This window comes from Anser brachyrhynchus, assembly GCF_964034855.1.
Source record: "Anser brachyrhynchus genome assembly, chromosome: 4".
NCBI lineage: Eukaryota > Metazoa > Chordata > Aves > Anseriformes > Anatidae > Anser > Anser brachyrhynchus.
The window spans coordinates 67,690,109-67,708,085 of record NC_137698.1 but is presented as its reverse complement, the minus strand read 5'-3'; the positions used below and the strand labels follow the sequence as shown (position 1 = coordinate 67,708,085).

The following is a 17,977-nucleotide window of genomic DNA, read 5'->3' as shown; positions in this document are numbered from 1 at the left end:
AAATGTATGTCTACTTCTTCTTGCGTTCTTTTTATTCTGCGTTATCTATTCACATTTATACTATCAGACTTGTTCTAGTCTATCTTACAGTTTATTAACAAGTTGTAGACTTTGTCATCAGGATCAGAACGCACAAATCACAGGCCAAATTTTATATAATTGTCCTGTATTACATGGCATTTCATACCAACAGAACTTCATGGGATTTAAAAATATTTCATTTGCCATTTGTCCCTCATAAAATTTCTCTGTGAATACATCAGATGGAAATAGAGTGAAAGAAGGACTCTGGACTTTTTGCTTTTATGATATTCCACAATAAAAACTGGCCCTGAGCAGCTATTATTGTTTCTCTAAAATGTAGAAATATCATATTAATTTGTGCCAACTAGTTTCCTCAAATCTCATAATTTACTTTAAAAAATAAACACTGTAAATCCCATGTGAAGTGTTTACTCAAGCATGCTGGGTAACATGTGTCCATGTATCTTCTGGATCATTTGCAACATCCACAGAGAAGCTCAAGATGAATTCAGAAATAACCAAGTCTGCTTTTAGTGCTCCACTGCCTCTGTACTTCAGTACCAAAGTCCTCTTAAAGACCCTGCCATTTTATTCTTGAGAAAATACCTCAGGCTACTGCAATTTGTAAAACCACTGCATAAAACACAATTGACGTATTTTATTTTTACTGTTTATCCAGATGTAGGTCAAATCAGAACCACATTTTGAGAAAGCAGTTGTTCAGCTTTCCATCAGGGCTTGTTACCATTTGTCATCCTCTGAACAGTTAGAAGATATTCTCCTGGGAGAGAGGATGTTACACGTAGTTTTTGCTGTTCATTGCTTGTAAAGATCTACCAACTGTGCTTCTACCTACAGACTTCTGTGTTTAATCTACTTCTCAATTTGTATAAGCTCCTAAAAAATAAAGGTAAAACTGTAAGTAATTTATCTGAGCTCTCTGGAGTTGTCAAATGATTTAAAAAAACAAACACAATGAATAAGCAGATAATGAAACAGAGATGGAGAATTAGATTCTGACCATTTCCATTTGATCTTAATAGGAGATTGGACATTAGCATTAATGGATTGGGCTCCATTTGTTAATCAAAGCACAACTGGAAACTCTGCACTCAGATTCTGAAGAGCAAAATGCAGATATAGCAGCAGCCCACCAGAAAGACTGACATAAAACACAAGGATTTGTGCACAGCCTTGTATGAGGTTCCAGTGCTTTCTGTTGCTTTGGGATTAGGATGGAAGATACCACTCCCACCAGTGGAAACAGACACCTGAAGAATACAAAATGAATATATCTTTTCCTTTGATGTTACTTGTTTCTGAATTTTTGACACATCTGAAAACAGACAAAGCAATGGCTGTCTTGAATCTTGAAGGAAGAGGAAAATTCAGTTCCAGTTATGAGTTTCCTTCTTCATTTCAATTATGAGATGACTGAGGTACATTAAGCCTGTGATGGTGCATGATACTCCATGTGCCATGCTAGTCTTTTCTTTTGAATCTATTTGTCTTTTCTTTTGAATCTATTTAATGTGGTTTTTTAGGTCTTAATTAAGAAGAGAGGGAGACAGGTTTAAGTCAAGTAATACTGCCTGCCAATATGAAATTAAATTCGAGTAACACTTTAAAACTTTGTGAAAATTAATGATCTAAAACTAGATTCAAGGACTTTAATAAGTAACCTGACTTTTAGAAATGTTGAGATTTTGATCCTTCCATCAATTTATACTTTGTTAAAATTGTATAAGAGATCATACTTTCCTCAATATGTCTGTTCACTTGCTTCATACAGCACCTAAAATCTCCTAAAAAGACATAGCCTGAAGTGCTAAATTTTAGCTGCTTAGACTGACAATAGGGTCTTGAGTTGGGAAGAGGGTTCAAACCTGAGATTTGAACTGAGGAATGCTTGCTATTTAGAAGATCAATACATCATCCTTCTTCCAAATCTAAACAAAGCTAACTCTGACCTCGTTATACATTATGTTTACAAGCCTCTACAGTAATAACATACAGCAATGGAAGATTGCATGAAGCTATTGAAAAAATATGTGTTTTTTCCTAATTGTGACTAGTAATTCTTTACTTCATAGTTGTCACAAGGTTTGTATGCAGAAGTAAGAGTAAAAATAAAAATAAAAATGTAACTTACAGTTAACTTGGATGAACATCACAGCCTCATCGCGCCCAGCAACATTTTCAGCTTTCACGGCGACACGGTAAATCCCAGGATTCTCATAGCGGTGACGAATGGGTTCTCCAGTCATTGTAAGGTTCACATATATTGCCTTAAAGCCATCACCAAGATCTACCTGGTACTTGGTATTCAATATGTCACCCTAAAAGGAGAATATATCAAAAATATTTAAAATGGTCAGAACCTATATAGACAAGACGCATTATTTTAACCATTTCCTGAATCACAGCATTTCTAGCCCCAGCCAGATGTTTTGACTCAATTGCAGTAGCTACAGTAAAACCACTGAACTCTTTGCAACGATTTTAGAGCAATAAATGCTGTATGCTAACTTTCTGCAGTAAGGCACTACCTTAAAACAAAACACTCCAGACCACTAAGCCAAGTTGTATGACACAGAAACCATCAATCCTATCTTAGTGTATCTGGACATTAATTAACATAATGGTGCAAGGCAGCCCTAAATTCTGGTGTTATGCTCTTGTGATTGCAAATTATGGCTTATCCAGTGGCTCATAGTAACTGATTGACCGTGAACTTCCAGCCTATGCAATTATAAAGTAAAATTAAGTGGGCTAGACCATGTTCACAGTGCCTTCTAACCACACTCTCCAAGTGTCAACTGTATGGCCTCCAGAATTCAAGCTGATACCTTCTTCAGTGTTGTACTGCATTACACAGAGCTCCCAGCTTGTCTAGAACTAGCATGGTCTACTGCAAAATTAGATGCATGTTTAATGAAGCAGAGCATTGAGCTGAGTTTGGGAAAAACTTTAAAAGACCAGCCAAATACTTCTGACATGTTAAGCATCTCACATAATTTACAATTAATTGCACTTCTGTTAAGTGCTCCTTTAAATGATACTGTCTTCCTAAACTTAGGCCTAAAATACTGCAATGACTGATACTATTGTCAAAGGACAAATATATGCCCATCACTCATGTTGTCATGGTGTGGCTGCTCACGGGAGAAGTCAGGCCTGTGCTACGTGGACTGGCCATATGGATGGAATCAAATGGAAATTCATTTTAGCTGTGAGCAGCAACACTGTCTTAATACTCCTAGCAGCAGTGTCTTAGTGAGTTGCCTTTTCTCCTCTATCTTCAGCAACATGCTCCTTCCTGCATCTCACAGCACACTGCCATCACAGTCATGCAGTTAAAACAGGTTGTGAGACCAGGCTTCATAGAAAATCCTTCATATTATAAAAGCACAGTGTTGGTTTAAAAATCATCAATGCCTCCAGGAAAGGAATAAATACACTAGTAATGTGACCTAAATGGCAATCAGACCAGAGAAGGATTGACACCCTCTGAAGGATTCAAAAAACACTTCACTTCCCCATAAGCCATTTTCTGAAATAGTTTTACATCAAAATCTAATACCAAATAGAAAACATTAATGTAAAATCAAAGGAGGCAACAAAGTCTAAAACTTTCAAATGCTTGCATTACAAAGGGAAGGAAAACAGACTATTTTTTTTTCTCCTTTTATTATTTTGCAGTTTGGTTGATTTTCTTCCATGTTTTATCAGATGAAAGAGCATTGCTTATCATGTAAAAGAATACTCATAATAAGGAACCTGTAGGGTTATCAAACACCTAATACCATATTTCAACACATATAAAGGACCTTGAAAGCTTCTTCACTGTGAATATTTTTTTTTCCAAATAGCATCTTTATTTTGACAACAGATGGGTAGAATTTAGCAGAGGAGATAATATATTATTAAAGTTTAAAGCTAAAGAGATGTCTTTTTGCTAGCAATGTGCCAGTAAGTTGAATCCATTTAGATGGCATTAACTTGCAAATAGTTCTTGTTAGCTCTTTGCCAGTGGATGTAAGTTTCTCTCAATGTTTTATTCTAATACCTTCCCTAGTGTAAAGGTGGGAGTGCTGTCTCCGAAACACCAAGGCATTTCTGCTTCCCTGACCAGGAAAGGCAGAGCAGTGGACAGACGAAAAAAATAATCACATAGAGGAAATTCAGCCTAATTCCACTAATTCCTAAAGGAATTAGGACTTTCATTTCCACACAAAATTGATTATTTTTATGACATTAATTATTCAATACAAATAGCCAACAGAATTTGGAAGAAATAATTGATAATATAAAAATACATATGTATAATATAAAATAAAATGTAATATAAAAGTAAATTATTATTTCTAAGGTCACTTGCAAGCTGCCCAAACATACACATCCTGCTTTCTTTACTCCCTGATGCCTGGCATTCCCACATCTAGTAGCATGCCTTCACATAAACCAGTAAATTAATGTTGTTCGGCAGGGAAAGTGGTATGTTTTGGTTTATCTTACTGTAGTTTCTTTTTAAACTCGCTAATTGTTAAGAATGCTCATGAACATGTCTAGGAGTATTAAGACAGTGTTGCTGCTCATGAACAGCAATGTTCAGGACTTTTGAGTATAAATATTATTCTTAACCATAGGGGGCAGCAAACTGTTACATTTCTTCTAAATCTCCATTCCAGTTCTGTGTACTGAGCAAAGGCTTGAGGAAACACAGCACGGGATTCCCTTCAAGACATCTGACTTTGGAAGACTTTTGAATAGTTAAGTTTTACCTATTGCCAGCAGAGATTCATGAAAGCTTCAGAACGTTTCAGTAGGAAAAAGAAAAAAAAAAAAGTGAAATTGCCAATCAAAATCATTAGATTCCAAATTACAACCAAATGCTCTAGTCTTCCAGTAAACACTTCAAAACAAATTAGAGAAAAGAGAAGGAAGCACAACTTGCCATGCAACTGTTACTGCTCTGCAAGCTTTTGGAACCAGAACCTGTGATGGGTTAGCCAGCACTGTGTCCTGCACATAACTCTCCTGATTCTCTCAGAGAAATAAATCCCAAGTGCTTGACTTATAACACACAGATTTGCCGAAATATGTGAAGTTTTTGCAAATAGTTGGGGTTAGGCAGGAAATACTCCTGTAACCTGAGCATAACAGTTAGAACCTAATACCAAAAAAAGCAAGCGTTAAAAAACATACCCAGGGCAAACACCACATCTGAAAGTTACTCCTTGCCTTTGGTCAGGGCCTCAGGGCATTGCCTCTTCCAATAAAAAGTAAAAAAATGCAGTGGGAGGGAACCTTTGGCAACATAACTAATACATAATAAATGTACTTATGTTGTGCTATTTGCTGATTTCTGTAAAGCTTTGCCTGATTCTTTACTGAAAGGCAGATTCTCAAAAGCACTTAAACGAAAATATTAAAGGTTCTCTGCATTTCTGATCTTCTCTGATATAGCAGTTGAATTTTTCAGTTCAAGAAGACTTTGGTAATTTAGTTCCTTTGATTTCCAAGAAGCTGATGCTTTTAAGGAATAATGTCTGAACATGCTGCTGAGGAGGCAAATCCCCTTCTCTGGACAAAACTTTGTGGTTCACTGAGTTTACAGGATTGCCCGATTCACTCGGAAACGGAAGTTCCATTATTTAGAAAGTCATTCATCTTTGTCTCAAGCACAAATTAATCTCATTCAGCAGCAAAGCAGGTAGGAGAGAAACGAACCCTAAAAATAGCAAGGAAACTTTCATAAAGCCAATGTTCATTACTACCTGCTCTTGTCTGACAATGAAGGTGATGTCTTCCCCAGGCTTAACAGCCAGGCTTTCTCCTCTGATGCTGATCTGAAGTCCCTTGGGAGCAATCAGTGGACACATATGCTGTGCTAAGTTCTGCTGCAGGTCTACGCCACCTTCACACACATTAGAAACAACTTTCCTGTACCTGCAAAAACAATAAGCAGTGAGCACAGTGAATTGGAGGTGAGCAGGAGAACACCATCAGAGGCACTGAATGTGGCAGTAGCTAATGAATATTACTTGGGTTCATAAACAGGCAAAGACTGCAGATGATAAAAAAAACAACTTGTGATGCAAAAAAAATTCTCAGGGACATGCCTCTACTGAGTGAAAGCTGTTGAAAAAGCAGACTGAAGCATGATCAGGATTTAATTTGTATGCAATGGAATTTTCAAATTTAGAAACATACCTATCAGCCTTCCAGGATCACAGAATGGCTCAGGTTGGAAGGGACCTTAAAGACCATCTAGTTCCAACACCCCTGCGATTGGCAAGGACACCTCCCACCAGACCAGGCTGTCCAAAGCCCCAACCTGGCCTTGAGCACTCCCAGGGACGGGGCATCCACAGGTTCTCTGGGCAACCTGTGCCAGTGCCTTACCACCCTGTGAGCAAAGAATTTCCTCCTAACATCTAATCCAAATTTCCCCTCTACTAGTTTAAAATCATTCCCCTTGTCCTATTACTATCTACCCATATAAAAAGTTGTTCTCTGTCACTTCTATAAGCCTCCTTTAAGTACTGAAAGGCCGCAATGAGGTCTCCCTGGAGCCTTCTCTTCTCCAGGCTGAACATCCCCAGCTCTCTCAGCCTTTCTTCATAGGAGAGGTGCTCCAGCCCTCTGATCATCTTCAGGGCCCTCCTCTGGACCTGCTTTAACAGGTCTACACCTTTCATGTGCTGGGGGCCCCATATCTGGATGCAGCAGTCCAAGTGGGGCCTCACAAGGGCAGAGTAGAAGGGGACAATCCCCTCCCTTGACCTACAGGCCATGCCTCTATAGATTTGCTATCAACAGAGTATTCTCCTGTCCTCTCTGCCATGCCTCTTCCTAGCTTTCATCAGGCTTCAGTGCTCAAGAGATCTTGGCTCCAGGATTTTGCTGTTTAAATTTATTGTCAAACTCAGGACTCTATCCCATCCCATTCTACTTTTGCATTAAATATGGTTGGTTCAAATCCCAAAGATCAGGAAGAAATTAAACCAAGAAACATATGTCAAAGTAATTTCTTATCTATGCTTATCTACTCCTCTCAAATCTATGCATTTCTTAGAACACTTGTAGCATTTATTTCACATAACAATATAAAAGAAGAGTAAAAAAGCTAACACCTTTCAAGAGCTAATAAAGAACAACTTGGAAGTGTACAATAAGTATTTACAGATCAGTTTCACTCAGGTACATTATTTTTCAAACGTCCTTTAAAACTGGAGTCAGATTTCACTCTACTGAATTCAAACTCTGCATATCACAGCTGTCAGCCACAACCCAAAAGGCATCATTTTCCTCAGTAAGGCAAATATACACAGAGACCATGATTCTATTGCCAGATTTGACATTTCATCATTTGGTTCTCATCTCCACAACCGACAGAGATGATGTTATGATAAGCCAGAATAGATGCCAGCTGCAAGTTATTCTCAGCACAGACGTCAGACTACATTGTAGTGTACATTCTATGTGATATTGTTTACAGTTACTAAAGCTTTCCTTTGATTCTGAGTGTCCCATATGGTCATGAAAATAATCCGTTCTCTGTAGAGCTCCTTACCCCTATGGAAGTGAGAGACAGTGGAAAATTCTGTGAGATGTTACTTATTCCGTGGAGTAAATTAATTGGATTCAGCCTGAAAAGTGGTCTGGGGGCTAAAAGAAAAAGCTTTGAATAGGCAGTTGTATCAGAAGTATAGCAATGCTTATTAGCTGTCCCTGCAGTTACTAGGAAAAAAAAAAAAAAGGAACACGACAGCTCCCCCTCTTCTCAAATTGGTTAGTTTTTGAGCTGCTGTGAATGTGTAAAGTAACATTTATCTTTCATTAGTCTGTAGGAAGCCTCTGCACAAGCTATAAGTCAGAGCCAGCGCAGTTTACCACTTGCATTTAACATTTTTTTTTTTACAGTTTGCCCCATTTACATTTCCTTAACACCACTCCTCCACTGTGGAAGCCTGCACTCTTGCAAGCCAGTCAAATACAAAATCAACTTACCCAGTGCTGCTGGTGTATGCCTGCCCCAGCACACAGTCTTCGGGAGGTGCTTCTGGATTAAACCAAAAGTCAGCGAAACACTTGCTAGACTGTGACTTTAGAGGTGCAGAGCGCTCAAACCCATAATCACTGAAAAACATCAACACCAAATGCATTATTATCCCCACTTTATTCACTAATCTAATTGGGATAGATGAGACTACTTCTTTAACAGCAAGGGAGATTTGTTTAATATTATCTCCTACTAGGTGGACACATATCTTTATGAAGGTAGTTCTGTTTTAAGTGTAGTTTTAACAGGAGTTGTGTACCCATGGGGGCAAAACTGGTTGCAATTACTTTGTCAGTTCTGCAAAATTAACTCTCTTGGTAGCTTAGATTTTTAAAACGTATCCCTTGTCACTCGGACCAATGCATTTCTTCTGTTGTTGGCTTAATTTGTAAATAGAATGGGTTTGCTTGCCCTATAAACCAATCCAATGGTCATTTTTGAAGTCTTGATCAACAGAGAGAAACATCAGGATTTGTGAGACAAATACTTAAAGCATGGTAATGTTTTTAAACAAAAGCAGACACAAAAGCACCCTGTTATTCTATGTATTGCATTGTTTCTTGGTTGTTTGCACACAGCTATGCAGGGGGAGGTGCAAAAGGAGGAAAACAAACCCATCAAACTCTATGTAACATTTCTCCAGTGATAAATCTGAAGGTCCACAGACAGACTCACCATAAGAAATCAGAGCTCATGCATTCACAGACTTTGGATGTGAGAGCTGATGTGAAACTTCTCCCTTTAATGCACCATGATGAAATCTTCCTCTTCCGAAAGCTCCTCTGCTGACCCATGATGCATCGATCACCCTGGACATCAAAACACCAGACTTACTGCACAGCATAACCTACACCATGCAGATGTGATTTTAAGTTGTCATGGGAAAGGCTGGTCTTATTGCCAAGACTGGACACTGGTAACAAGCCTCAACTCAGTCATCAATTTCTAGAGCAATCTATAGCAAATTATCTATGACAAGAGTATAAATATGTGATCAATATATTTGGAACTTGAGACTGTGGGATAACAGACTCATCAAAGGAGGAAAAAAAAATCAATTCAATTCAAATGTGTAAGTATACAAAGCTTTCACATCCACTGCTGGGACATTATGGGGTTGTAACATACACCATATTTCCGGACACAAATCCAAAGATATGCATGAAAATTCAAGTGCAGTTTAACCCATGTTTCACGTGTGCATAATCTAGGCACAAGCCTACAAAAGTACATTTAAAAATTCAGTCTTGATTCAGATGGCTGAAGTTCTATCTAAACGACCACATCTTGTGTAGGCAGCCAACACGAAGCACTAGGCACATGTTTACAGGTAGAATTAAGACCATCTGAATCTAATACTCCACTGGTAATAGGGCAGCTGTAAGTATGCTATCAGAGTCATTTTAGTAGCTTTTATTTTCTGTAAGACATTTAAATGTTGATATCCCAAGAAAATGTTACTGTCTAGGCTCAGTTGCACATTACATCCTTTCAAAATACACAGCAATTTCAAAAAAGAACAATAAAATTATGCATGAGAAACAGCAAGTGAAAGTTGGAGAGATATAATAACACAAAGTAGTATACAAAAAGAAAAAAGAAAAAGAAACATGCAGAGAGCAAGAGAACAAATATACAGGAAGAAACATAAACATAATAATTAGAATGATTAAGAATAAATATGACTAATTCCCATTTAATGCAAAACTCCTCACATTAGTCTGTTTAATCAATACATTACATAGAGAATGTAGCTTCCCAAAAGTGGAATTGGCCAGAGCACCAGGATTAGCACAAACTTAATGCATTATTTCTGCAGAAATGGTATTGCACAAAACAACTGGACTCTATTATAGCATCAGTCTACTGAGATCTTAAATTATGTCTGGAATGGGCTTTACATATGGCAATTTATATATGAATACAGTATGTGGTCAAGAAGTTGGCAGAACATATGACTGCATGTTGAAATTGCTTCAATCAATTATACAGATTTTAGTTTACGGTACATTGTTCATAATCCAGTAGGACCACCTATTATTATGGCAGACCACCACATATATTTCCACTTTTCCCAGAACACAGTTCACACAACTAAAGGGAACACAAAATCCTCCCACTTTTTAAACAATTGTAAAATCAAAAAAAAATACCAGCCTAAGGAGATTAAAGCTTGTGAGGTGTAATCCAAATTCTATTAGAAAATATTTTCCTGGCACACAGCAGTACATGAATCTTTGAGATACATAAAAGTTATGGCATTTAACATAAGACAGTGCATACCTGTAGATTTGTGAGATCCCAGGATTCATAGTCATCATCAGTACACTCCCTGGGGAAGGATGGCCTGAAGTCCACCTTCACAAGTTCCCAGTCTGAACGGTAACTAATGTGTCCGAAGACTCTGAACAAAAAGATCAAATGTAAAATCTTGAAGGAAAGAAACACCATGCATCTGAGATTCCAGTTTTATCTTCTGCTTTCCATGGTCATGGTTCCCTGCTAAAAGGTCCCTGTTTTTTTTTTTCCTACTTTTACTCATCTTCACATACAATGTGTCTAGTTAGAAAATACTTATCAATTGTCTATGGAACTATACAAAGAAAAAATATAGCTCCTGGACCAGAGATTTTTTTCCCCCCAGCAAACTGTCCGGGAGTTTAAATGGAAATACACCACCTTTTCTAATTTGGAACCCAACATTTTTGTCTATTATCTCATTACATGAAACACCCTCTGATTTTGACCTGGATTTTTGACCTTTCTGATCAGGGATCAGAACTCAGGAATGCTGAATTCAGTTTCCAACTCTGTCACTAATTTCTTATGATGATGGTGCAACTTCTTCACTTTTTATTTCTTTTTCTTTTTAATTTCTACAGATTTCAGATGGCAATATTACTATTGTTCAAACTCACAGCAGTATCATGAAATTGCATTCCTTTCTAAGGAATAGACTGAATATACACATTGTGCTGGAGAACTCTGACTCTCCTCTTCATTTCGGATAGTCCAATCTCAAACTAAAAACAGTCATAATCTGTAAATTTTTTTTTGAAAAAAAAAAAAAAAGTGGAAATCTCATAGCTTTAAAAACATGGCTTCACTGCCAAAGCAGCCAACATTTTCAAAGCCGGAATATTTATTTCCAAAACAAAATGGGCAAGTATGACATTCAGCAACAAATTAGAAAGGATAAAGACTCTATCTGGGCAAAAGTCAAATGTATTTGTGGTTTGTATTAGGCTTATGTGTCTTACTTGCCAAGGAATTTAAGGTTGATTCTGAAGCCAACAATTCCTGTGCAGCTCATGCTGCACAGAGTTCATATTCCAAACTTTAGTAGCATTCTCCAAAACTAATTCATTCCTTTTGTTTTGTCCTCTGTTGTGTCCAGATCCAGACAGAGCAGGAATGGTATAGTTTTGCTAAAAGCATTCTGCCGCTTACACGCATTTCTCTTGTCCTGAATACCAGGTTCAAAGTGGAACTAGGGTAGAGCAGAAGCGAGGAAATGGTGAATTCTTGGCAATAGAGGCAATATCTTTGCACCTAAGCCTCTTCCCTGGTAGATGGATATAGAGGTCTGAAGTCCACCAGAGAGGTTGAAAAAAAGTTGCAGAGACTAAAGATGTACAGTGATTTCTTCCTTTTTTTTTCTGGTGTCTTTGCTTTTCGGACAAAGCGCAGAGATGTAGGTATAATTGATAGATTACTGCCCACACTGCCCATGGTTGAACAATCCGTGCTCACAGGAAACTTCACCATCAGAAGTGTGCTTATTTAAACAGAAACATCGGCATTTAGTTTGCATGTTTTACTCTTTTCATAGTAAGGTTCTGAAATTAAAGGACTTGCATCATCTACTCTATCTACTTTTCTCCCTGTGGTTCAGAAGTAGAAACAACGCACAAAACCAAAAAAACTGTGGCTCAGTCCACTAATTGTATGTGAATATAGGTGTGTGGTCCCACTTCTCTAAGCAGGACAACTGTCCTGCATCGAGACCTACAGGTTTGGTTCCTTTTTCTGGTTCAGCTGGATCCTAAGAGCTGCTGTCACCATATGCTCTTATTCACTTGTACTTACATATACAATAAAGTGACTGCTTAGGTGGTCTCATGCTTTTTCCACAATGCCTGCTTCAATATGACTGTCTTTGCTGACAGAAATTAAGTGTCTTTTGCATGCTAAATACCTGTTTTTTTTTTTAATTTTTTTTTTTCCTCCACACAGGGTACTAAAGTAAGGCAGACTTTACCATGTTTTTCTGCAGCTACCTACCTTAGTGAATGCTTCTCCAGGCTCCAAAAAACTTTACAAAACAGCTACATTTCTTTTATTAACTCATTTATCAACAAATACATTCAAGTACAAGGATCCAATTCCTCTCAAAGCCTCATTCCTGACTCAAGGAAAGTATTTTCTACTGAAGAAAAAATTTTCTTCATTTGTGTTAGCTATCTCAGGTAGGTGAGTCAAGGGAGAAGGAAGGAGATGGTTGGTTGAATTCAAAGCAGAAGAGAATCAAAATTCTCCTGAAAGCATGAAACAAAATCTATGGACTATCAATAAGTATCTTTGAGACCTTACAGTGGATGAGGTTGATTCCAGATGACTATAAAATGGAGAATATTTCACCTATATATTTAAAACAAAAACACAGCTCCCCCCAAACTCCCCCAATAAACAAAAACAAAACAAAACAGAAATGATGTGAAAAAAACTAGAGCCCAGGGAGTTACAGAATTCATTTTGATACCCACAAAGATACCAAACAAATTATTAAGCTATCCACTTATAAGCACCTTGGAGATAATTAAAATGATAACAGCCACCACAGATTTGTCAAAAACAAATCATGTCAAACTAATGTAATTTCCTTCTTTTACAGGGTAACTGGCTTAATAGATAAAGGAAAGTAGTAAAAGTGGAATATTTTGACCTTTGTTAAAACAGTTACACAGTTCTAGGTGATATTGTCTAAACTTAAAAAAAAAAAATCAGTGCAGATAAAATCATAATAAAGAATGGGATTGCATATCTAATTAGGAAAAAAAACATTTTCAGAAAGTAGTTATTCAAAGAGGAAGACATTTTGAGATATGTATTACAAAGATATGATGGGAGTACATTCAATATTTTCATTAGCACCTTCATGGTCAAAGAACAAACACGCAGAAACTTTTCTGTAGATAACACAGAAGGAAGGGAACAAATGGCAGTGCCAGATGGAAGGAATGGTCAGAAATCAGCATGATAAAATACTCCAAAACCAAGTGCAAAAAATACTCCTAGAAATAGAGAAATCAAAGATACAAAACTGACATGGAGAATAACTTTCAAAAAACAAAGGAAAGACTTGTGAATTATATCAAGAACACAATTTTGCTGCAAAAGAAGAAAAACTAATTCTAGGTTATATTTAGAACCGGAAAATAGAAGACATGGAGGTAATTATTTTGATAAATTTGGCACTGATGAAGCCTGTGAAAGAACATGGTGTCTGATTTTGGATGTTATATGCGTACTTATACATCAACTAAAAATGGATTTGAAGAAGGGCAAAGATGACTCACAAGCTGCTTAGAAAACTTAAGCAATAAAGATATATGGAAAGAATTATTTTTTTCCTCTGGAAAAAAATGAAAAACAACAAAATGTCTTCAAAGAGTCTTTCTATAGGTTGAAGAGCTGTCTTCAAAGAGACCTGGAGGAGGGGAATAAAGGAGGAAGGGCATAAAGGAGGAAGAACAAGAATTAATAACTTAAAAGGTATAGCTACAGAATTATTCACAGGCTATTGAGGTTCTATTGTTTCTCATAGAAGTGAGATATTAGTGAAACATGGGGAATACAGATGACATTTGGAGATATTGCCCAGTCCAACATCTTATAATGAAAAAAAAAATAAATTAAAAAATCATGGAAATTACTATAGAAATCATGAAAATTCCACAAGAACAATATAGATGCTATGTGCAATCTATATGTGTATATTGCTTCACTAAGCAAATCATAAGTCTCTCTTTTGCAGACTTTTATCAAAAGACAGAAATAACCTTTCTGCCTTGTAGCTCAGCCTCTTGTAGGAAAAACAAACAAACAAGCAAAAACCCCAAAACTTATTTCCATTATGTTTCTTCTGATTCTATACACCAAAAACCACGTTCTGACAGAGACAGTACCTGATTCAAACATTCTCTCAGTGAAGTAAAATTCCTGAGATAAAAGGAAGTGTCTCATCATAACCACAAACTCCATGAAAACTGCACGCATACAGCTTTGGAATTCCTGGGACACATTTCCAAAGGAATCCAGCAATTTGCACACACCCAGCTTTACAAACTGTTTGAAAACAAGGCCTCATGATTATTAATGCTGTTGCTGAGATAAAAATTGTTGCCTTATTGAGGACGGGGTTTTGCAGACATGTCACAAGAGTCCACTCAAATGTATTGCCAAATATCACTAGGATTAAAAAAAAAAAAAAAGTGTCTTTCCAAAGTAAAAAAAAAATGAAAAGAAAAAAAAAAGGCATTTTTAAAGTAGGATTCAATGGATTAGAGAAAAACGTAAGCTACAATAAAGTGATACGTAACAGCAACCATAATCTAATGGCTCAGATGCAAAACATACATGTCCAATAAAATCATATGAATGGAAAAAACTCATACAGTGCAGCAAGGGTAACCAATGATTAAAAGACAAATATCAAGAAGATAATAATTCATAAGCTACTAAAACATTCTTCTTGAATAATTATATTTCATTAGAAAGCCATCAAATCAATTCTGCTTAAACTATGAAAGATGATGCTGTGATACGTAATTTTTGAAAGAAATTCCAATTACCTTAGAAATCCATTTCCATTTTATTTGCAAGGATTTGGGATCCATAATTTTAACTTCAGTATTTCAGTTGCCATAACAACTTTTTACATTTGTTCCTGGTTCATTTATGAGCACATCATTTTTAAATTTGATTGCATCATTTGATAGCTAAGACAGTTTAATGCAGTTTTTAAGCTAACTCATTTAAACTATTTGCTGGAGGATTGCTTTATTTTTATTTTTCTTTCCTGTTCTTGATAAAGCTCATAATCAGGAAGAGCTAATTTAATAGAAATTATATTCAATGATAATCTCTTCCAGTAAATTCATATTTCTATTCAATAGAAAAGGGCATCTATTCAATTGATGTTCTTAGTTTACATGAACAGTAATAGCTGCATTGCCTGCTGTCTGTGTCATTAGAGAACCACCTGACTAAAGCTATGATGGTGCTGGTGCTGAAGTCTCCCAAAGACTTAGCAGGTAAACATTCAGCTTTCACGGCTTCATTCAGGAGAAATGAGCCAGATTTTCACACTACACTGTTCATCTCAAATATCACAGTAGCTCTTTATATTCGCCATGCTTGCCTTCCTCTTTTGTTTTTCTCCTGTGTTCTTCAAGATTTTGTTCATGGGTTTTCACAGCATCAAAACACATTCTTTGCCAGAGCAGATGGATTTTATCTATTGTGCCCCATATTGTAGATCTAATGCCATATAAATTAAGATATGCCTTGAGCAACTTCTTTCATACTACATTGGTTTACCTTTGTGCTGTTAGCCCTGTTCTAGTAGTCTGGACAAAGGAAATGGTTTTGAGCAGCCTGATGTCAGACAGACCCACCAAATACTTGGAGCAGTGTACCTGAACCTGCAACACTTTTGCTTTACCGCTGAATATCTGAGAACAATCAAAGATCTCTGAGTGGAGGAAGTAATCCTGCTGTACCTCAGCACCAAGGTCATGAAGACAGCAGATGTGGAATTTACTCAGATGTTTAACGTGGCAACTTAAATTGTCCAAGTTTTCCAGTTGTATAGAAGACTGGTGATGACAACTATGTGATGCATAACTACTTTTGTTTGAAATCAGATGCCTCTTTCATTCTAGACGCGCTCCTTTAATCTCCCAAGTGCTGCATTAGCTTTTGCACTCCTCTATACATCTTTGTCATCAAATGTGATGTTTGAAACAGTATGCTGCCAGGTAACAAAATTTGCCTGCACAGTCCCTGCTGACACACACTGCTACCTTCACATGCCATCTGGGAATGGAAGAGAACCTCTAGTTTTTTGGGAGATCCTTCAAATGTATAAAACTATCAACAGAATAAAAGCTAGGATTTGAATCAGGAGTGCCCATATCACCTATACGGAAGGTCATGTCAATAGCTCTAACTTGGATAACGCATCTTAAACCATTCTTCCAGGCAGCACCAAAGCAAAGATGTCAAAGCATTGGATGTGTAGGCAGGCACCTGAAACTCTTTTTGGATCTTAACCTCCAAATTGAACAGTGAGTGTGTGACCAAGCCGAGAAAGGAAATGAGACTTACAGAGCTGCTAGCTACCTATTTTAATAACTCACAGTCTATCTCTTGGAAAGTATTTAAATGGAACTAGTCACAGAGCTATGCTAAAAAAGTGGTATTTAGATTTTGTTCCTGATGATAAGGCTTCCTTTCCAGTAGTAAATCATATTAGTAGGAACAACAGTTATCAGAGAATTTACTGTACCGTTACAGTATTTTTCTAATTGTTACATCTCCTCGATTATTTTTATAACACAATTGAAATTTTAGATTGAATGCTTAATCTGCCTTATGGTTCAGTAGATATCAGAGGCCACTTACACTACCACAGCAACAACTTTCTCAGCTGTACTTTACACAAAAGCAATACTTTGGTAGAAGTTTCTTGTCAGTTTATGATGAGCTCAAAGAGCTGAGACTCCTTAGCTTCGTTTAGATCTTTACTACAGATTGTGACAACATAACTGAAACAACAAATGTTGCCAAACAAAGGTCACAATCATTTTGTTGTTGTTTTGCCTGTTGCAGTTTGTATTACTATAGTACCTTTGAATATAAAGCAAGACACATGGCCACCCCATGCCAGGATCTCTAAAGAAATGATCAAGTTGAGGGAGTAAAGTGATAAGGTTCTGGCACTGGGAGGATGCACTTTATCTCTAGTGTAACCACTGCCAATGCATAGTGCTCTTAACTCACAGAAGTGGTGACATTATTAATGAAAGATTTTCACAGGGATATGGGCTAGAAGAATGTGTTAGCCATGACTATGTATACAGTGCTATTTTTGAAATGTGACAAATGAATTTTTATAGAAATGCTTTCCTTCTAACAATTGTCTTCACTTCCTTTACACCATTGTAAAATCAACAAAAAATGTAGAATGGGATCATACTAGTAAAATGGATGAAAGTAATGTCACATTCAAACTGCAGTCTGTTACGCATCAAGATCATAATTCAGCATATTTTCCTAATTCCCCCAAAAACCATAACAGAGGTCACATTATCAATGGCCTTCCTAAATTGCAACTACAAAAGTGATGAATGCTTCCATGTGCAAAAGTAGACACCTGCCTACATAAAACAACTGCATATAAACAGTGCTTGTGTACACAACATAGCATGTGCAAAAATGCTTAGACACTTATGATTTAAGTGCTTTAAACTACAAACACATGCATATACTTAATGCACTAAAGAGAAGAGTTTTTCTTTTCTTCCTTTTTTTTTTTTTTTTTTTTTTTTCCCCTGGTTTAGCTGCCAAAATGAAAAATGAGGGGAGGAAACAATTTAGTTGAAATTGAACCAAAATATGTTTTTTCATGTTCCCTGCCCCCCCAAAAATAATAATTGCCAATCATTCTTTTATGCCAGAACATCTTGGTTTCAGCTCTCTTGGGGAAAAAGAACGGAAATGAATGCGTAGGTTCTGAGAAGTGTAGGGGAGGAGCAGGATGAGCGCCTCTCCATTTTATCCAAAGGTTCAGTGGCTCCGTGATGTTTGTGAATTACCTCC

The 17,977-nt window shown here is 36.9% G+C and overlaps 1 protein-coding gene across 12 annotated transcripts in view; it reads right to left on the bottom strand.

Moving 5' to 3' along the window:
- SORCS2 (sortilin related VPS10 domain containing receptor 2) overlaps positions 1-17,977 on the bottom strand; it is a 553,956-nt gene that overhangs the window by 35,856 nt on the left and 500,123 nt on the right. For all 12 annotated transcript variants that reach the window (XM_080592004.1, XM_080592009.1, XM_080592010.1 and 9 more), the window contains 5 exons: positions 10,376-10,496; positions 8,768-8,901; positions 8,041-8,169; positions 5,805-5,976; positions 2,177-2,363 (listed from right to left, as the gene is read on the bottom strand). In XM_080592004.1, the coding sequence (XP_080448130.1) occupies positions 2,177-2,363; positions 5,805-5,976; positions 8,041-8,169; positions 8,768-8,901; positions 10,376-10,496 (743 nt within the window). The remainder of the gene's footprint in view (positions 1-2,176; positions 2,364-5,804; positions 5,977-8,040; positions 8,170-8,767; positions 8,902-10,375; positions 10,497-17,977) is intronic.